This window comes from Salmo salar, chromosome 09, assembly GCF_965601325.2.
Source record: "Salmo salar chromosome 09, fSalSal1, whole genome shotgun sequence".
NCBI classification, from domain to species: Eukaryota; Metazoa; Chordata; class Actinopteri; order Salmoniformes; family Salmonidae; genus Salmo; species Salmo salar.
This window is the reverse complement of record NC_138299.1, coordinates 93125162-93147117: the sequence shown is the minus strand read 5'-3', so window position 1 is coordinate 93147117 and position 21956 is coordinate 93125162. Positions and strand designations below refer to the sequence as shown.

Genomic DNA, 21956 nt, shown 5'->3' with positions numbered 1-21956 from the left:
ATCATGTCAGTGATTATCTCGTTAACACAGGTATGAGTGTTGACGAGGATAAGGCTGAAGATCACTCTGTCATGCTGATTGAGTTCGAATAACAGACTGGAAGCTTCAAAAGGAGGGTGGTGCTTGGAATCATTGTTCTTCCTCTGTCACTCATGGTTACCTGCAAGGAAACATGTGCCGTCATCATTGCTTTGCACAAAAAGGGATTCACAGGCAAGGATATTGCTGCCAGTAAGATTGCACCTAAATCAACCATTTATCGGATCATCAAGACCTTCGAAGAGAGCGGTTCAATTGTTGTGAAGAAGGCTTCAGGGCGCCCAAGAAAGTCCAGCATGCGCCAGGACTGTCTCCTAAAGTTGATTCAGCTGCGGGATCGGGGCACCACCAGTACAGAGCTTTCCCAGGAATGGCAGCAGGCAGGTGTGATTGCATCTGCACGCACAGTGAGGCGAAGACTTTTGGAGGATGGCCTGGTATCAAGAAGGGCAGCAAAGAAGCCGCTTCTCTCCAGGAAAAACATCAGGGACAGACTGATATTCTGCAAAAGGTACAGGGATTGGACTGCTGAGGACTGGGGTAAAGTCATTTTCTCTGATGAATCCCCTTTCCGATTGTTTGGGCATCCGGAAAAAAGCTTGTCCGGAGAAGACAAGGTGAGCGCTACCATCAGTCCTGTGTCAATGCCAACAGTAAAGCATCCTGAGACCATTCATGTGTGGGGTTGCTTCTCAGCCAAGGGAGTGGGCTTACTCACAATTTTGCCTATGAACACAGCCATGAATAAAGAATGGTACCAACACATCCTCCGAGAGCAACTTCTCCCAACCATCCAGGAACAGTTTGGTGACGAACAATGCCTTTTCCAGCATGATGGAGCACCTTGCCATAAGGCAAAAGGGATATCTAAGTGGCTCGGGGAACAAGACATCGATATTTTGGGTCCATGGCCAGGAAACTCCCTAGACCTTAATCCCATTGAGTGCTTGTGGTCAATCCTCAAGAGGCGGGTGAACAAACAAAAACCCACAAATTCTGACAAACTCCAAGCATTGATTATGCAAGAATGGGCTTCCATCAGTCAGGATGTGGCCCAGAAGTTAATTGACAGCATGCCAGGGCGGATTGCAGAGGTCTTGAAAAGAGTCAACACTGCAAATATTGACTCTTTGCATCAACTTCATGTAATTGTCAATAAAACCTTTGACACTTATGAAATGCTTGCAATTATACTTCAGTATTCCATACTAACATCTGACAAAAATATCTAAAAACACTGAAGCAGCAAACTTTGTGGAAATTAATATTTGTGTCATTCTCAAAACTTTTGGCAACGACTGTACAGTATGTGTGTCTGTGTGTTTCTCTCTCTCTGTGTGTGTGTGTGTGTGTGTGTGTGTGTGTGTGTGTGTGTGTGTGTGTGTGTGTGTGTGTGTGTGTGTGTGTGTGTGTGTGTGTGTGTGTGTGTGTGTGTTTATTCCAGTAGTAGCAGCAGTATTGTGTGTGTGATGAATTAATTAGGTCTGTGAGCAGGCAGCATGTGGTTCCTCTCCCTAACACAAGTTGATTAGTGATACCAGCTGTCCCCAGTGTGTGTGTGAATGTGTATGTGTGTGTGTGTGTATGTCAATGTGCCATTCCCTTGCCAGCTGCCAGGCCACACCATGCCAGTCCTATATGATTACCCACTGGCACTAAACCCAGACTGGAGCCAACCACCAACCAGGAGGCCAAGATGGCTGACCATGGTAATCCCATAGTCCCTTCTACCCTTCTATCTCCTCTCCTTTCCTCCCATTTCATTGCTCCTTACTCCCCTTTCTCCCCACTCCTCTCTTATCCCTCTCCTCTCTCCCCCTCTCATTTCATTTCTCCTCACTCCCCTCTCTCCTCTCACCTCTCTCCCCTTTCTCCCCTCTTCTCTCATCTCTCCCCCTCTCCTCTCCTCCCCAGTGTATATGCTAAATTAAGGTGTATTTACCTGGGAATATGTAGCGTCAGGTGTGTTAAATTAAGATGTATTTACCTGGGAATATGTAACGTCAGGTGTGTTAAATTAAGGTGTATTTACCTGGGAATATGTAGCATCAGGTGTGTTAAATTAAGATGTATTTACCTGGGAATATGTAACGTCAGGTGTGTTAAATTAAGGTGTATTTACCTGGGAATATGTAGCGTCAGGTGTGTTAAATTAAGGTGTATTTACCTGTGTATATGAAGCGTCCAGGTGTGCCCTTGCAGAACTGTTTAGACTTGTATGACAGCGTGACCTCTACAACCCCGGGGATGTGTCTTGGGGGAGTCTGCACCCGGATGGCGTGGGCTGTGATGAGCTACGGAGGGGGACAGGGGACAAAAGGAGGTTGTAATATTACATATCAACTTCACTTGTCATTACAGACCCCATAACATTTTGGGGCTCCAGAGTTGCGCAACGGTCTAAGGCACTGCACCTCAGTGCTAGAGGCGTCACTACAGACCCTGGTTCGATTCTAGGCTGTATCACAACCGGCCGTGATTGGGAGTCCCATAGGGTGTCGGACAATTGGCCCAGCGTTGTCCGAGTTTGGCCGGTGTATTCATTGTATCTCATTGTAAATAAGAATTTGTTCTTAACTGACATAGTTTAAAAAAGGTTAAGTAACATTTTTATAAAAACAAGTTCTATACAGTGCCTTCGGAAAGTATTCAGACCCCTAGACTTTTTCCACATTTTGTTAGGTTACAGCCTTCTTCTAAAAATGTTGACATCGTTTTTCCCCACATCAATGTACAAGAATACCCCATATTGACAAAGCAAAAATAGATTTTTTGATTTTTTGTGCAAAAAATAAAAAAATAAAAACTGAAATATCACATTTACATCAGACCCTTTCCTCAGTACTTTGTTGAAGCAAGCACCTTTGGCAGCGATTTCAGCCTTGAGTCTTCTTGGGTATGACGCTACAAGCTTGGCACACCTGTATTTGGGGAGTTTCTCCCATTCTTCTCTGCAGATCCTCTCAAGCTGTCAGGTTGGATGGGGAGCGTTGATGTACAGCTATTTTCAGGTCTCTCCAGAGATGTTTGATTGAGTTCAAGTCTGGGCTCTGGCCGGGCCACTCAAGGACATTCAGAGACTTGTCCCGAAGCCTTGCCTGTCTGCTTAGGGTCGTTGTCCTGTTGGAAAGTGAACCTTTCGCCCCAGTCTGAGGTCCTGAGCACTCTGGAACAGGTTTTCATCAAGGATCTCTCTGTACTTTGCTCCGTTCATCTTTCCCTCAACCCTGACTAGTCTCCCAGTTCCTGCCGCTGAAAGACATCCCCACAACATGATGCTGCCACCACCATGCTTCACCTTAGGGATGGTGCCAGGTTTTCCACAGACATGACTCTTGGCATTCAGGCCAAAGAGTTCAATCTTGGTTTCATCAGACCAGACAATCTTGTTTCTCATGGTGTGAGAGTCCTTTAGGTGCGTTTTGGCAAACTCCAAGCGGGCTGTCATATACCTTTTACTGAGGAGTGGCTTCTGTCTGGCCACTCTACCATAAAGGCCTGATTGGTTGAGTGCTACAGAGATGGTTGTCCTTACGGAAGATTCTCCCATCTCCACAGAGGAACTCTGGAGCTCTGTCAGTGACCATCGGGTTCTTGGCCAGCTCCCTGACTAAGGATCTTCTTCCCCGATTGCTCAATTTGGCCGGGCGACCAGCTCCAGAAAGAGTGTTGGTGGTTCCAAACTTCTAACCCTCACCCTAACCTTAACCCCAAAAAACCCTATTTAACCCTAACCCTAGCTCCTAACCCTAACTCTTAACGTAATTCTAACCTTAACCCTAAACCCCCAGAAATAGCACTTGACCTCGTGAGGACTAACAGAATGTCCCCAGTTGGTGACATTTTTGTTTGTTCACTATTTTTAGTTAAACAAACACACACACACACACACACACACACACACACACACACACACACACACACACACACACACACACACACACACCACACACACACACACACACACACACACACACACACACACACATACAGAGAGAGATTAATGTGCTACTGACCTCACTCCAGACCAGCATGGTACCAAATATGACCTGAAGTCCATCAAAGAAGTTTTCTCCAATGATAATGACTGTAGCCCCACCTGTAGTCCAGCCCTCACTGGGGCTGATGGCCTTGATGCAAGGGGTGGCTGTTGAGGGATGGGGGAATGGGGGGAGGGAGGGAGGGGGGAGGGAGATCAGAAATATAGCTATAATTCACACAGTACAGTTTCTCCCTTCTGATTGATTCTATGAAGATAAAAACTCAATTCTCCAATTCATAAGCAGGTCTGCTGTGAGGCTTAATACTGACCCCTGGATCTTATGATTACAGGCTTTACATTACTGGATGAGATTGGAGAAAAGAACAGCAGTGGAATTACAAATAAATAATAAATAAATGCTTAATCTCCTCTACTTTACAGATCCTCAGCTTGTCAGACATGATGTCATTCTCCAAAGCAGGGTAATCCACTTTACTACAGAATGACTTCTGCTCTTTCCCCATCTCTCTTCTGCCTCTCTCTCCTCTCTTTCTTTACCCTCCTCTCTCTCCATCATCCTTCCCTTTCCTCTCTCTTCACTCTCCTCTCTCTCCCCTCCCTCCTCTGCCTCTCTCCCTTTTCATCTCTCCTCCTCTTCATCCTGCAAGTATTTTCATCGACCCTGATGGTGTGTGTGTGTGTGTGTGTGTGTGTGTGAGTCAACCAGATGGTGAAACATGAATCCATGTGATAAGATTAACATTTGGGGTCTTCCTCTCTGCCATCTGTTGTGTTCGTTGCTCATCTAGAACTGCCTATCGCAAGCCCTGATACCGCAATACATATCATTGTGCGCTGATTGCCTAGTACTGCCTCAAACAGGCCCTGATACTTCACAAAACACTTAGAGGTCCTCCTCTCCTCTCCTCTCCTCTCCTCTCCTCTCCTCTCCTCTCCTCTCCTCTCCTCTCCTCTCCTCTCCTCTCCTCTCCTCTCCTCTCCTCTCCTCTCCTCTCCTCTCCTCTCCTCTCCTCTCCTCTCCCATGCATCTTTCTTCTCTCTGTTCCCCTTCTTCCTCCATCTCTACTCTCACACCTATCCTCTCTCCCCCACACTCCCCGACTCTCTTCCCTGTAATGTTCTGTTCTCCCTGACTCTCTTCCCTGTAATGTTCTGTTCTCCCCCTGCTCTATTCCTCCTTCTATTCCTTCTTTCCTCCCTCTCCATATGGGCCCTGGTGTAAAATACTACACCATATAGGGAATAGGGTGCCATTTGGGACACAGACCTAAAAAATAGTCATCACAGCGACTTAAAACTTAACGCTGAATCTTAATGTAATCTAGTGTGCGCTATCACCCAAATCCAGTCGTAGTTTGATCATGATGGTCCCTGGGGTTGAGGTCGTTCCACACAGGAAAAATATGTTCCTGTTATTTACCGTCAGGGAAAAGATAATGAGAATCTAACAGGATTACTTTGAGTTGGAGGAATCTGAGCAGGCTCTAAATCATTACAAAGTATTAGGGGTTTTGGCGTGTGTGTGTGTGTGTGTGTGTGTGTGTGTGTGTGTGTGTGTGCGCGATCGAGCATGCTTGTGTGAGTTAACCTGGGAAAAGCTTTGGGGGGAGAGAGAGAGAGAGAGAGAGGCTGGAGGATAAACCCAGCCAGGTCTCATAGGAAATAAGCTCAGCGTTGTCTTTAAGCTTCCTGGGGCCTCATAAGAACCATGGTCCTGCTACGACACATGGTCCTCATAAGACACTATGGCAGTTCTAACAAGAGCCGGCCACTGGGGGAATACAGGATTCACTGCTGCTCTCATCGTCTCAGAGGGAAAAGGAAGGAGAGGAGAGGGGGTGAGAAGAGAGGAAAAGGAAGGAGAGGAGAGGGGGGAGAAGAGAGGAAAAGGAAGGAGAGGAGAGGGGGAGAAGAGAGGAAAAGGAAGGAGAGGAGAGGGGGGGAGAAGAGAGGAAAAGGAAGGAGAGGAAAAGGGGGAGAAGAGAGGAGAAGGAGAGGAGAGGGGGGTGAAGAGAGGAAAATGAAGGCGAGGAGAAGGGGGAGAAGCGAGAGAAATAAAGTGAGGGAAGAGGGAGGTAGGTCGCTCCTACCAGGTGGCGTGGCGAGAATCTGTCTCCGCACCACGTGCTCTCACCACTGGTGTCCCCCAGGGCTCTGTTCTTGGCCCACTCCTATTCTCGCTATACACCAAGTCACTTGGCTCTGTCATATCCTCACATGGTCTCTCATATCATTGCTATGCAGATGACACACAATTAATCTTCTCCTTTCCCCCTTCTGACAACCAGGTGGCGAATCGCATCTCTGCATGTCTGGCAGACATATCAGTGTGGATGACGGATCACCACCTCAAGCTGAACCTCGGCAAGACGGAGCTGCTCTTCCTCCCGGGGAAGGACTGCCCGTTCCATGATCTCGCCATCACGGTTGACAACTCCCTTGTATCCTCCTCCCAGAGTGCTAAGAGCCTTGGCGTGACCCTGGACAACACCCTGTCGTTCTCCACCAACATCAAGGCGGTGACCCGATCCTGTAGGTTCATGCTCTACAACATTCGCAGAGTACGACCCTGCCTCACACAGGAAGCGGCGCAGGTCCTAATCCAGGCACTTGTCATCCCCCGTCTGGATTATTGCAACTCGCTGTTGGCTGGGCTCCCTGCCTGTGCCATTAAACCCCTACAACTCATCCAGAACGCCGCAGCCCGTCTGGTGTTCAACCTTCCCAAGTTCTCTCACGTCACCCCGCTCCTCCGCTCTCTCCACTGGCTTCCAGTCGAAGCTCGCATCCGCTACAAGACCATGGTGCTTGCCTACGGAGCTGTGAGGGGAACGGCACCTCCGTACCTTCAGGCTCTGATCAGGCCCTACACCCAAACAAGGGCACTCCGTTCATCCACCTCTGGCCTGCTCGCCTCCCTACCTCTGAGGAAGCACAGTTCCCGCTCAGCCCAGTCAAAACTGTTCGCTGCTCTGGCACCCCAATGGTGGAACAAGCTCCCTCACGACGCCAGGACAGCGGAGTCAATCACCACCTTCCGGAGACACCTGAAACCCCACCTCTTCAAGGAATACCTGGGATAGGATAAAGTAATCCTTCTAACCCCCCCCTAAAAGATTTAGATGCACTATTGTAAAGTGGTTGTTCCACTGGATATTATAGGTGAATGCACCAATTTGTAAGTCGCTCTGGATAAGAGCGTCTGCTAAATGACTAAAATGTAAATGTAAAATGTAGTGATAGAGTTGAGGAGGGAGAAAAATATAGAGAGAAAGAGAGAGAGAGTTTACCATGCTCCAGGTACGAGGGTGTTCCTTCTGAGGGGTCTTGTCTCCTGGCACGGCGACCGTGTTTAGAGTTGTTGTGGACAAACATGTTGTCAGACACAGAAAGGACATGACCGTCCACACTCACCGTGGTAGACACCACCACCTGGGACAGACAGGGACAGGAGGCACAAGAGACATAGAGGAAAAGGGGACAGGGGAACAGACAAGGAAACGTGAGACAGGACCTGAAAGCTACCATCAAACAGCATTACCGTTGTGTCTAATGAAATGATGTAAAATTAGGCTTTATGGCTCTCTCTCTCCCACCTGAAAGCGTCTCATGTCTCGTGGGTTCCCTGCATTCTTCAGACAGTTCTGGTTGCATTTCAGGAAGAACTTGAGGAAGAACCTGGAGAGAGAGAAGACCAGAAAACAGTCTCATGCATCAGCACTTTTGTTTCTTTACTTAATAGAGCTGCGTTTAATCAGACAGCAATGGGAGCAGCAGCGCACTGTCTGTGTGTGTGTACCCCACAGGGTGTTGTGATGCAGTTGTGCAGTAGTTAGAGGGAAGGTGCATGCCTACTTCCCACCTGCTTGTAACCCTCTCGCTTACAGCTTGCTGCCGCTGGCTAGCACTTGTGGCAAACCGGGAAGCAAGCTCTGCATGTAAGCCTTCACTTGCCAGTATACAGCCTCTCCTTCACCAAGACTCCTGCCGGACCTCCTCGTGGTAACACACGTTAGCTGGGCGTCCCCATTGCTCCAGGCTCACTCGGCAGGGGATCTCGGAGCTACAGCGGTACACAGAGGTGCAGTGCACAGGCCCACATTATGTGGACACGCCCTGGCATCGGCCAACCACCATGCCACTGCCTTGTGGGTAAGTCTGGGAAGACAGAGTTTATGGGAGCTCAACCTGAGAGAAAAGTAACATGCTGGCGGCATGCAACAGGCGGTGCTTCGACGGAGGTGCTGGTCGTCTTGGATTTTTCTCCATGTCACCAGAGCCCATTCCAACAGCGAAGAAATTATGTTGGGACAAGCACATCCCCTATGTCCGCTATGTGCCCTATGTCTCCTATGTCTCCTATGTCTCCTATGTCCCCTATGTCTCCTATGTCCCCTATGTCCCCTATGTGCCCTATGTCTCCTATGTCCCCTATGTCTCCTATGTCCCCTATGTGCCCTATGTCTCCTATGTCCCCTATGTCCCCTATGTCTCCTATGTCCCCTATGTCTCCTATGTCCCCTATGTCTCCTATGTCCCCTATGTCTCCTATGTCCCCTATGTGCCCTATGTCTCCTATGTCCCCTATGTCCCCTATGTCACTCAGCGCGCAGGTATCCACTACTGCTCTTCAGCGAGTTCCACCTAGACTTCCTGCACCATTAAAGTCTACTGGCGACGGGGTGCTTGGTAACGGGGGCAGGACTGAATGATCAGGAAGCTCCTAGCCAGGCACCTGCACGGTAACGGCATTGGTCATCAGCAGCTGGGATTTGAATGGCAGCTGCTCCAGGCAGACCGCTGTATGTCTGAGCAGACCATTTTAGGAACCACACTTCGCATCCCGGCTGGGGAAAGGCCTAGAAAAGGTGTCCTAAATATTGCCCACTCTAAATCTCCTAGATAGGCTACCGCACCTATCAGGGCATTCTGTTTCAGTGGTTGAAAACTAAATAAGAAGAAATATGTCCCCTTACAACTAGCAACATGTAACATAAGGACTCTCTTGGACTCGAAACGAAGGACTGCACTCACCGCAGCAGAGCTGAAGCAATACACCATTGCTGTTCTCTGTGAGACCAGACTCCTGGGTGAAGGGTCACTCAGAGAGGAAAGAGAGGACTACACTTGAAAAGGATACCCCCCAGAAGAGCAACATCTGCATGGCTGGGGCATTGCCGTGAAGAACTTCCCACCTGACAACTCTCACAGAAACAACAACTGGCATAAGCGAAAGACTAATGGTACACAAAGACTGCTTTTATGAAATGCTGGACGAGGCCCTCCACAGAGTACCCAAAAATGATCAAATATTGTCATTGAGTGACTTCAACACATGAGTGGGGAGATATAGTGAGATTTGGAGTGGTATTATAGGACAACACTGCGTTGGTCATGCCAATGCAAATGGATTGAGATTTCTAATCCTTTGTGCTGAACATGAACTCACCATCACCAACACCATGTTACCAAATTAAAAACAAATACAAAACCTCCTGGATGCACCTGCGATCAAAGCACTAGCACCTCATAGACTGGCTGTCATGCGCTCTGATATCAGGTATGTCCTCATTACGCCAGATATGACATGTTGTTATGATGCCCTGAAGACCAACCATGGCCCAGCAAGTTGCTCTTTCTGTCCCCTCAGAAGTGCAGATGGGTCTACTCTCTTAAACGACCAGACAAAGATAGTCCAGAGGTGGGGTGGACTCTTTGAACCCCTCTTAAACCAGCCTAACCCAGTTGGCTAGTCAGTCCTGGAGGAGCTTCCAACCCTACCCACCATGCAGAGCCTTGATCTCCCACCCACCTTTTCTGAGATCTGAGCCGCCAACAGGTCACTGAAGAACAACAGAACTCCTGGACCTGACTCCATCCCTGCTGAGATCCTAAAACAGGGGGGCTATCTCTGTACCAGAGAAGTTCACCTGTTAATATCTGAAATATGGAGATTTAAGTGTGGTACAAAAGGAGGGATGCAAATATTGTCACCATATACAAAAACAACGGGGACAAATCCATCTGCGGAAAAAGCAGGGGGCATATCCATCCTTGTAGTTGCTGGAAAAGTCTTGGCAAAGGTCATGCTTAGCAGACTCATTGACACCATCACTAAAGACCTGCTACCTTAGTCCCAGTGCGGCTTCAGAAAGAATAGAAGCACGGTGGACATGATCTTCAGTGCACGCCAACTGCAGGAAAAGTGCAGTGAACAGAAACAAGACCTGTGGACCTGTCCAAAACCCTTCGACACAGTACACCATGAACTCCATTGGAAGGTCCTCCTGCAGTATGGTTGCCCTGGGAAATTTGTGAACATTCTGTATCAGTTCCATGAGGGAATGGTGGCCAGAGTAACTGTTTGAGGTCAAGAGTCGGCACTGGTGTGAGGCAAGGGGAACCGTTTGAAGTTGGCACTGGTGTGAGGCAAGGGGAACCGTCTTCCTCCCGTGTGTCACAACACTCCGGCACAAAGACAAGGAAACAGAGGGGGTGACCCTGGACTTCAGATTGTATGGAAACCTATTCAACATTAGAAGGCTCCAAGCTGCCAGAAAGCTCAAATCTGAACGTGTACTTTAGCTCCAGTACACGGATGACTGCGCTCGTACCCCAGAAGCTGTACAAGCCACCCTCACAGCAACTGTAAGACCATACAGCAGAATGGGGCTGTCTGTTAACATCCCAAAACAGAGGTCCCATGTCAGTGGTCATCTGATCCTCCACCTGAAACACATTCTCCATCTCAGACTCCTCCCTGGCTGCTGTAACACACTTTAAATACCTTGGAAGCATCCTCTCGGAAGACTGTAACATTGACCAGGATTTCCAGAATCTTTTGAACGGTAAAGGAAAGGGGTTTTTAACAACAGCAACCAGTACCTACAAACCAAAGTTGCAGTCCACCAGGGAGTGTGTGTATCTACACTCCTTTATGGATGTGGAACATGGACTGTCCATGTACTTAGTGATCCTACAAAGAACCAACTGCAGGAGCATTGAGGCATCCTTCACACACCACCAGCTCAGATGGCTTGGCCATACCATCCTGATGCCAGAGGATTGCCTGCCGCAAAAGATGCTGTAGGGACAGCTGCAACTGGGAAAGAAGCTGGAGGGACAGATGCAACTGGGAAAGATGCTGTAGGGACAGCTGCAACTGGAAACAAGGCTGTAGGGAAAGACAATGTAGGGACAGCTGCAACTGGGAAAGATGCTGTAGGGACAGCTGCAATGGTCAAAGATGCTGTAGGGACTGCTGCAACTGGGAAAGATGCTGTAGGGACAGCTGCAACTATGAAAGATGCTGTAGGGACAGCTGCAACTGGGAAAGATGCTGTAGGGACAGCTGCAATTGGGAAATATGCTGCAGGGACAGCTGCAACTGGGAAAGATGCTGTAGGGACAGCTGCAACTGGGAAAAATGCTGTAGGGACAGCTGCAACTGTGAAAGATGCTGTAGGGACAGCTGCAACTGTGAAAGATGCTGTAGGGACAGCTGAAACTGGGAAAGAAGCTGTAGGGACAGCTGAAACTGGGAAAGATGCTGTAGGGACAGCTGCAACTGGGAAAGATGCTGTAGAGACAGCTACAACTGTGAAAGATGCTGTAGGGACAGCTGAAACTGGGAAAGATGCTGTAGAGACAGCTGAAACTGGGAAAGATGCTGTAGAGACAGCTGCAACTGGGAAAGATGCTGTAGAGACAGCTGCAACTGGGAAAGATGCTGTAGGGACAGCTGAAACTGGGAAATGTGCTGCAGGGACATCTGCAACTGGGAAAGATGCTGTAGGGACAGCTGTAACTGGGAAAGATGCTGTAGGGACAGGTAAAACTGGGAAAATGCTCTAGGGACAGCTGCATCTGGGAAAGATGCTGTAGGGATAGCTACAACTGGGAAATACGCTGTAGGGACAGCTGCAACTGGGAAATATGCTGTAGGGACAGATGCAACTGGGAAAGATGCTGTAGGGACTGCTGCAACTGGGAAAGATGCTGTAGGGACAGCTGCAACTATGAAAGATGCTGTAGGGACAGCTGAAACTGGGAAAGATGCTGTAGGGACAGCTGAAATTGGGAAATATGCTGCAGGGACAGCTGAAACTGGGAAAGATGCTGTAGGGACAGCTGCAACTGGGAATAATGCTGTAGGGACAGCTGAAACTGTGAAAGATGCTGTAGGGACAGCTGCAACTGTGAAAGATGCTGTAGGGACAGCTGCAACTGGGAAAGATGCTGTACGGACAGCTGCAACTGTGAAAGATGCTGTAGGGACAGCTGCAACTGGGAAAGATGCTGTAGGGACAGCAGAAACGGGGAAATGTGCTGCAGGGACATCTGCAACTGGGAAAGATGCTGTAGGGACAGCTGTAACTGGGAAAGATGCTGTAGGGACAGGTAAAACTGGGAAAACGCTCTAGGGACAGCTGCAACTGGGAAAGATGCTGTAGGGACAGCTGCAACTGGAAACAAGGCTGTAGGGAAAGACGATGTAGGGACAGCTGCAACTGGGAAAGATGCTGTAGGGACAGCTGCAATGGTCAAAGATGCTGTAGGGACTGCTGCAACTGGGAAAGATGCTGTAGAGACAGCTGCAACTATGAAAGATGCTGTAGGGACAGCTGCAACTGGGAAAGATGCTGTAGGGACAGCTGCAATTGGGAAATATGCTGTAGGGACAGCTGCAACTGGGAAAGATGCTGTAGGGACAGCTGCAACTGGGAAAAATGCTGTAGGGACAGCTGCAACTGTGAAAGATGCTGTAGGGACAGCTGCAACTGTGAAAGATGCTGTAGGGACAGCTGAAACTGGGAAAGATGCTGTAGGGACAGCTGAAACTGGGAAAGATGCTGTAGGGACAGCTGCAACTGGGAAAGATGCTGTAGGGACTGCTGCAACTGTGAAAGATGCTGTAGGGACAGCTGCAACTGGGAAAGATGCTGTAGAGACAGCTGATCTGGGAAAGATGCTGTAGAGACAGCTGCAACTGGGAAAGATGCTGTAGAGACAGCTGCAACTGGGAAAGATGCTGTAGGGACAGCTGAAACTGGGAAATGTGCTGCAGGGACATCTGCAACTGGGAAAGATGCTGTAGGGACAGCTGTAACTGGGAAAGATGCTGTAGGGACAGGTAAAACTGGGAAAACGCTCTAGGGACAGCTGCATCTGGGAAAGATGCTGTAGGGATAGCTACAACTGGGAAATACGCTGTAGGGTCAGCTGCAACTGGGAAATATGCTGTGGGGACAGATGCAACTGGGAAAGATGCTGTAGGGACTGCTGCAACTGGGAAAGATGCTGTAGGGACAGCTGCAACTATGAAAGATGCTGTAGGGACAGCTGAAACTGGGAAAGATGCTGTAGGGACAGCTGCAATTGGGAAATATGCTGCAGGGACAGCTGAAACTGGGAAAGATGCTGTAGGGACAGCTGCAACTGGGAAAAATGCTGTAGGGACAGCTGAAACTGTGAAAGATGCTGTAGGGACAGCTGCAACTGTGAAAGATGCTGTAGGGACAGCTGCAACTGGGAAAGATGCTGTAGGGACAGCTGCAACTGGGAAAGATGCTGTAGGGACAGCTGCAACTGTGAAAGATGCTGTAGGGACAGCTGCAACTGGGAAAGATGCTGTAGGGACAGCTGAAACTGGGAAATGTGCTGCAGGGACATCTGCAACTGGGAAAGATTCTGTAGGGACAGCTGTAACTGGGAAAGATGCTGTAGGGACAGGTAAAACTGGGAAAACGCTCTAGGGACAGCTGCATCTGGGAAAGATGCTGTAGGGATAGCTACAACTGGGAAATACGCTGTAGGGACAGCTGCAACTGGGAAATATGCTGTAGGGACAGATGCAACTGGGAAAGATGCTGTAGGGACAGCTGCAACTGGGAAATATGCTGTAGGGACAGCTGCAACTGCTGCAGCTGGGAAATATGCTGTAGGGACAGCTGCAACTGGGAAAGATGCTGTAGGGACAGCTGCATCTGGGAAAGATGCTGTAGGGACAGCTGCAACTGGGAAAGATGCTGTAGGGACAGCTGCAACTGGGAAAGATGCTGTAGGGACAGCTGCAACTGGGAAAGATGCTGTAGGGACAGCTGCATCTGGGAAAGATTCTGTAGGGACAGCTGCATCTGGGAAAGATGCTGTAGAGACAGCTGCAACTGCTGCAGCTGGGAATGATGCTGTAGGGACAGCTGCAACTGGGAAATATGCTGTAGGGACAGCTGCAACTGCTGCAACTGGGAAAGATGCTGTAGGGACAGCTGCAACTGGGAAATATGCTGTAGGGACAGCTGCAACTGCTGCAGCTGGGAATGATGCTGTAGGGACAGCTGCAACTGGGAAAAATGCTATAGGGACAGCTGCATCTGGGAAAGATGCTGTAGGGACAGCTGCAACTGGGAAAGATGCTGTAGGGACAGCTGCAACTGGGAAATATGCTGTAGGGACAGCTGCAACTGGGAAATATGCTGTAGGGACAGCTGCATCTGGGAAAGATGCTGTAGGGACAGCTGCATCTGGGAAAGATGCTGTAGGGACAGCTGCAACTGGGAAAGATGCTGTGGGGACTGCTGCAACTGCAGCAACTGGGAAATATGCTGTAGGGACAGCTGCAACTGCTGCAACTGGGAAAGATGCTGTAGGGACAGCTGCAACTGGGAAATATGCTGTAGGGACAGCTGCATCTGGGAAAGATGCTGTAGGGACAGCTGCAACTGGGAAAGATGCTATAGGGACAGCTGCATCTGGGAAAGATGCTGTAGGGACAGCTGAGACTGGGAAATATGCTGTAGGGACAGCTGCAACTGGGAAATATGCTGTAGGGACAGCTGCATCTGGGAAAGATGCTATAGGGACAGCTGCATCTGGGAAAGATGCTGTCGGGACAGCTGCAACTGGGAAAGATGCTGTGGGGACTGCTGCAACTGCAACAACTGGGAAAGATGCTGTAGGGACAGCTGCAACTGGGAAAGATGCTGCAGGGACAGCTGCAACTGGGAAATATGCTGTAGGGACAGCTGCAACTGGGAAATATGCGTTAGGGACAGCTGCATCTGGGAAAGATGCTGTATTGACAGCTGCATCTGGGAAAGATGCTGTAGGGACAGCTGCAACTGGGAAACATGCTGTAGGGACAGCTGCAACTGGGAAAGATGCTGTAGGGACAGTTGCAACTGCTGTATCTGGGAAAGATGCTGTAGGGACAGCTGCAACTGGGAAAGATGCTATAGGGACAGCTGCAACTGCTGCAACTGGGAAAGATGCTGTAGGGACAGCTGCAACTGGGAAAGATGCTGTGGGGACTGCTGCAACTGCAGCAACTGGGAAATATGCTGTAGGGACAGCTGCAACTGGGAAAGATGCTGTAGGGACAGCTGCAACTGGGAAAGATGCTATAGGGACAGCTGCAACTGCTGCAACTGGGAAAGATGCTGTAGGGACAGCTGCAACTGGGAAAGATGCTGTGGGGACTGCTGCAACTGCAGCAACTGGGAAATATGCTGTAGGGACAGCTGCAACTGGGAAAGATGCTGTAGGGACAGATGAAACTGGGAAATATGCTGTAAGGACAGCTGCAACTGCTGCAACTGGGTAAGATGCTGTATGGACAGCTGCAACTGGGAAAGATGCTGTAGGGACAGCTGCAACTGGTAAAAGATGCTGTAGGGACAGCTGCAACTGAGAAAGATACTGTAGGGACACCTGTAACTGGGAAAGATGCTGTAGGGACAGCTGCAACTGCTGCATCTGGGAAAGATGCTGTAGGGACAGCTGCAACTGCTGCATCTGGGAAAGATGCTTTAGGGACAGTTGCAACTGGGAAAGATGTTGCAGGTGGGCAGAAAAAGCAGCTAAAGGACCAACTGAAGACATCACTATAGAAGTGTGGGATAAACCCTGTCTCCCTCCACACCGTTGCTTCGGAACATTCCAGCTGGCACGGCCTCTGTCATCAAGGAGTGCAGTTGGCCGAGGAAAAAGGACAGAAAGTAGCCTGGCAACGCGACAGAGAAGACATATGACCGTGCCTGCATTGGCCTCAACGGGACAGGCCTTTGTTTGTGTGCTCTGTCTGTAGCAGACAGTGAGCACCCCACATTGGATTATACAGTCATCAGTGAAGCCACTAGCAGTAGTGGAAGTCATCATCGGATACGATGGACTACCTTAAGCAGTAAGTGTGTTTTTGTGTGTGTGTCCATGTGTGTCTGTGAGTATGTGTGTGTCTGTGCATCTGTGTGTGGTGTGAGTATGTGTGTCTGTGAGTATGTGTGTCTGTGTGTCTGTGTGTCTGTGTGTCTGTGTGTGTTTGTGTCTGTGTGTCTGTGTGTCTATGTGTGGTGTGAGTGTGTGTCTGTGTGTGAGTGTGTGTGAGTGTGTGTGTGTGTGTGTGTGTGTGTGTGTGTGTGTGTGTGTGTGTGTGTGTGTGTGTGTGTGTGTGTGGTGTGAGTGTGTGTGCATCCCTCTTTAGCCTGTGTTGTGGTGTGTTCAGTCTGTCAGATCTGTCTTCAGTGAACAGCTGAGTGTTAGGATCTAAAGCCAGGAGCTACAGACATGGAAATTGTAGTCTGCTTGCTGTCCTTTCCAGTGTGTGTGTGTGTGTGTGTGTGTGTGTGTGTGTGTGTGTGTGTGTGTGTGTGTGTGTGTGTATTTGTGTTTGTAATCATCCATGAAGAGGGCTATGTTTGGTACACATTTCCCTTGTGAGACCAGTCAAACGGACAGCAGTCTGACAGCAGCCGGACAGCAGCCTGACAGCAGCCGGACAGTAGCCGGAGAGCAGCCGGACAGCAGCCGGTTAGCAGCCGGACAGCAGCAGGACAGCAGCAGGACAGCAGCCGGACATCAGCCGGACAGCAGCTGGTTAGCAGCCGGTTAGCAGCAGGACAGCAGCCGGACAGCAGCTGGTTAGCAGCAGGACAGCAGCCGGTTAGCAGCAGGACAGCAGCCGGACAGCAGCAGGACAGCAGCAGGACAGCAGCCGGACAGCAGCTGGTTAGCAGCCGGTTAGCAGCAGGACAGCAGCCGGTTAGCAGCAGGACAGCAGCCGGACAGCAGCAGGACAGCAGAAAGACAGCAGCAGGACAACAGCCGGACAGCAGCCGGTTAGCAGCAGGGCAGCAGCCGGACAGCAGCAGGACAGCAGCCGGACAGCAGCCGGTTAGCAGCAGGGCAGCAGCTGGACATTTACATTTAGCAGACGCTCTTATCCAGAGCGACTTACAAATTGGTGCATCACCTCTTACCAAATCACCTTATGATATCCAGTGGAACAACCACTTTACAATAGTGCATCTAAATCTTTTGGGGGGGGGGGGTTAGAAGGATTACTTTATCCTATCCTAGGTATTCCTTAAAGAGGTGGGGTTTCAGGTGTCTCCGGAAGGTGGTGATTGACTCCGCTGTCCTGGCGTCGTGAGGGAGCTTGTTCCACCATTGGGGTGCCAGAGCAGCAAACAGTTTTGACTGGGCTGAGCGGGAACTGTGCTTCCTCAGAGGTAGGGGGGCCAGCAGGCCAGAGGTGGATGAGCGCAGTGCCCTCGTTTGGGTGTAGGGACTGATCAGAGCCTGAAGGTACGGAGGTGCCGTTCCCCTCACGGCTCTGTAGGCAAGCACCATGGTCTTGTAGCAGATGCGAGCTTCAACTGGAAGCCAGTGGAGAGAGCGGAGGAGTGGGGTGACGTGAGAGAACTTGGGAAGGTTGAACACCAGACAGGCTGCGGCGTTCTGGATGAGTTGTAGGGGTTTAATGGCACAGGCAGGGAGCCCCGCCAACAGCGAGTTGCAGTAATCCAGACGGGAGATGACAAGTGCCTGGATTAGGACCTGCGCCGCTTCCTGTGTGAGGCAGGGTCGTACTCTGCGAATGTTGTAGAGCATGAACCTACAGGATCGGGTCACCGCCTTGATGTTCGGACAGCAGCAGGACAGCAGCCGGACAGCAGCCGGACAGCAGCCGGTTAGCAGCAGGACAGCAGCCGGACAGCAGCAGGACAGCAGCCGGACCTCTAAGCTTCTGCTTTCACCTGTCTGATCTGATTCACCTATCCATCACCACTCTCTCTGTACTCAACAAATATAACTGTGTTGATAACTCTGCATTTATGATTCTGTCGCCTTATTCCCTTTATAGTGCACTACTATCGACCAGGGCCCATAATCACTGGTTCCAGGCAGTTTAGAGCTGCTAGTCTGCTACCATTGGACAACAGAGCTGCATATATTAACCACACAGAACATTACTAGGCCTACAGTATACCAATTTTCCTTTTTGGTTTAATGAAATAAAAACATCTCTCTCTCGTAATTACCCAGAGCAACACAAATGACTGTGGAAGTGAATTTCTGTAAAATGGCTGCATGGCCTCTTGGAGCCTGATGGTGGAATACACGAGCACACACGTACCTACGCTCACACACACACACACACACACACACACACACACACACACACACACACACACACACACACACACCACACACACCACCACACACACACACACACACACACACCACCACACACCTTCCAAGCCCGGCGGCTGAAAACAGGTGTGAATAATTACAAACACAGACGGCATATCTGGGATAATTGAATGATCACACGCTTTCATCAAATTATGAGGGGGATTATTTGTCACTTTAGTACAATGAAACACACAATCATCCTCCCACTCAGTTAAAAAATAAACCAATCAAAGCAGCAAAGCAATAATAATGATACTTTTCAGTAATCCCTGTAGCGACCAAAATGTTATTCCAACTACAACTACTTCAGCTAACAAGAAAACTTCACCCCATCTTAGAGTGAATTTCCAAAAGTACGGACGCCTCAAAGGGTCAATCCTCTGATCCACTGATCATGTAATAACGGTGAGTTTGAGTGTCTGATAGCAAAACCGAAATGCCCTTGCTCCTTCTCTTCTCTCTCTCTTCGTCTTCATCATACTTCCTAACCTTTCCCTCTTCAACCCTTCTTTTCTCTCTCCTCCATTCTCCCACTGTCTCTCCTCTATTCTCCTACTGTCTCTCCTCTATTCTCCCACTGCCTCTCCTCTATTATCCTAATGTCTCTCCTCTATTCTCCCACTGTCTCTCGTCTATTCTCCTACTGTATTATCTTACTGTCTCTCCTCTATTCTCCTACTGTCTCTCTCCTCTATTCTCCTACTGTCTCTCGTCTATTCTCCTAATGTCTCTCCTCTATTATCCTAATGTCTCTCCTCTATTCTCCTACTGTCTCTCCTCTATTATCCTACTGTCTCTCCTCGATTATCCTACTGTCTCTCCTCTATTCTCCTACTGTCTCACCTCTATTCTGCTACTGTCTCTCTCCTCTATTATCCTACTGCCTCTCTCATCTATTATCCTACTGTCTCTCCACTATTATCCTACTGTCTCTCCTCTATTATCCTAATGTCTCTCCTCTATTCTCCTACTGTCTCTCCTCTATTATCCTACTGTCTCTCCTCGATTATCCTACTGTCTCTCCTCTATTCTCCTACTGTCTCACCTCTATTCTGCTACTGTCTCTCTCCTCTATTATCCTACTGCCTCTCTCATCTATTATCCTACTGTCTCTCCACTATTATCCTACTGTCTCTCCTCTATTATCCTAATATCTCTCCTCTATTCTCCTACTGTCTCTCTCCTCCATTCTCCTAATGTCTCTCCTCTATTATCCTAATGTCTCTTCTCTATTCTCCTACTGTCTCTCCTCTATTATTCTACTGTCTCTCCTCGATTAACCTACTGTCTCGCCTTTATTCTCCTACTGTCTCGCCTCTATTCTCCTACTGTCTCTCTCCTCTATTATCCTACTACCTCTCTCCTCTATTATCCTACTGTCTCTCCACTATTATCCTAATGTCTCTACTCTATTCTCCTACTGTCTCTCCTCTATTATCCTACTATCTCTCCTCTATTATCTTACTGTCTCTCCTCTATTCTCCTACTGTCTCTCCTCTATTCTCCTACTGTCTCTCTCCTCTATTATCCTACTGTCTCTCCTCTATTATCCTACTGTCTCTCTCCTCTATTATCCTAATATCTATCCTCTATTATCCTACTGTCTCTCCTGTATTCTCCTACTGTCTCTGTCCTCTATTCTCCTACTGTCTCTCCTCTATTCTCCTACTGTCTCTCTCCTCTATTATCCTACTGTCTCTACTCTATTCTCCTACTGTCTCTCTCCTCTATTATCCTACTGTCTCTCTCCTCTATTCTCCTACTGTCTCTCTCCTCTATTCTCCTACTGTCTCTCTTCTTTTATCCTACTGTCTCTCCTCTATTCTCCTACTGTCTCTCTCCTCTATTCTCCTACTGTCTCTCTCCTCTATTATCCTACTGCCCCTCTCCTCTATTATCCTACTGTCTCTCCTCTATTCTCCTACTGTTTCTCCTCTATTCTCCTACTGTCTCTCTCCTCTATTCTCCTAATGTATCTCCTCTATTCTCCTACTGTCTCTCTCCTCTATTCTCCTACTGTCTCTCTCCTCTATTATCCTACTGCTTCTCTCTTCTATTCTTCTACTGTCTCTCCTCTATTCTCCGACTGTCTCTCCACTATTATCCTACTGTCACTCCTCTATTATCCTACTGTCTATCCTCTATTTTCCTACTTTCTCTCTCCTCTATTATCCTACTGTCTCTCTCCTCTATTCTCCTACTGTTTCTCTCCTCTATTATCCTACTGTCTCTCCTCTATTCTCCTTCTGTCTCTCTCCTCTATTATCCTACTGTCTCTCCACTATTATCCGAATGTCTCTCTCCTCTATTCTCCTACTGTCTCCTCTATTCTCCTACTGTCTCTCTCCTCTATTCTCCAACTGTCTCTGTCTCTCTCCTCTGTTCTCCTACTGTCTCTCCTCTATTATCCTACTGTCTCTACTCTATTATCCTACTGTCTCTCCTCTATTATCCTAATGTCTCTCATCTATTCTCCTACTGTCTCTCCTCTATTATCCTACTGTCTCTCCTCTATTATCCTAATGTCTCTCTCCTCTATTCTCCTAATGTCTCTCCTCTATTCTCCTACTGTCTCTCTCCTCTATTCTCCTACTGTCTCTCTCCTCTATTCTCCTACTGTCTCTCTCCTCTATTCTCCTACTGTCTCTCTCCTCTATTCTCCTACTGTCTCTCCCCTATTCTCCTACTGTCTCTCCTCTATTCTCCTACTGTCTCTCCTCTATTCTCCTACTGTCTTCTCCTCTATTCTCCTACTGTCTCTCTCCTCTATTCTCCTACTGTCTCTCTCACTCTATTACTCCTACTGTCTCTCTCCTCTATTATCCTACTGTCCTCTCCTCTATTATCCTACTGTCTCTCCTCTATTCTCCTACTGTCTCTCTCCTCTATTCTCCTATTCTCTCGTCTCTCTCCTCTATTATCCTACTGTCTCTCCTCTATAATCCTACTGTCTCTCTCCTCTATTATCCTAATATCTCTCCTCTATTCTCCTACTGTCTCTCTCCTCTATTCTCCTAATGTCTCTCCTCTATTATCCTAATGTCTCTCCTCTATTCTCCTACTGTCTCTCCTCTATTATTCTACTGTCTCTCCTCGATTATCCTAATGTCTCGCCTTTATTCTCCTACTGTTTCGCCTCTATTCTCCTACTGTCTCTCTCCTCTATTATCCTACTACCTCTCTCCTCTATTATCCTACTGTCTCTCTCCTCTATTCTCCTACTGTCTCTCCTCTATTCTCCTACTGTCTCTCCTCTATTCTCCTACTGTCTCTCTCCTCTATTCTCCTACTGTCTCTCTCCTCTATTATCCTACTGCCCCTCTCCTCTATTATCCTACTGTCTCTCCTCTATTCTCCTACTGTTTCTCCTCTATTCTCCTACTGTCTCTCTCCTCTATTCTCCTAATGTATCTCCTCTATTCTCCTACTGTCTCTCTCCTCT

The 21956-nt window shown here is 48.6% G+C and overlaps 1 protein-coding gene across 1 annotated transcript in view; it reads right to left on the bottom strand.

The window, feature by feature from the left end:
- Nucleotides 1–21956, bottom strand: part of LOC106612147 (transcription factor COE1) — a 159379-nt gene that overhangs the window by 47383 nt on the left and 90040 nt on the right. Inside the window, exons 7-10 of the mRNA XM_082956069.1 lie at nt 7639–7720; nt 7333–7474; nt 4056–4186; nt 2207–2333 (exon numbers count right to left, since the gene is read on the bottom strand). Of these exons, the coding sequence (XP_082812195.1) occupies nt 2207–2333; nt 4056–4186; nt 7333–7474; nt 7639–7720 (482 nt within the window). The remainder of the gene's footprint in view (nt 1–2206; nt 2334–4055; nt 4187–7332; nt 7475–7638; nt 7721–21956) is intronic.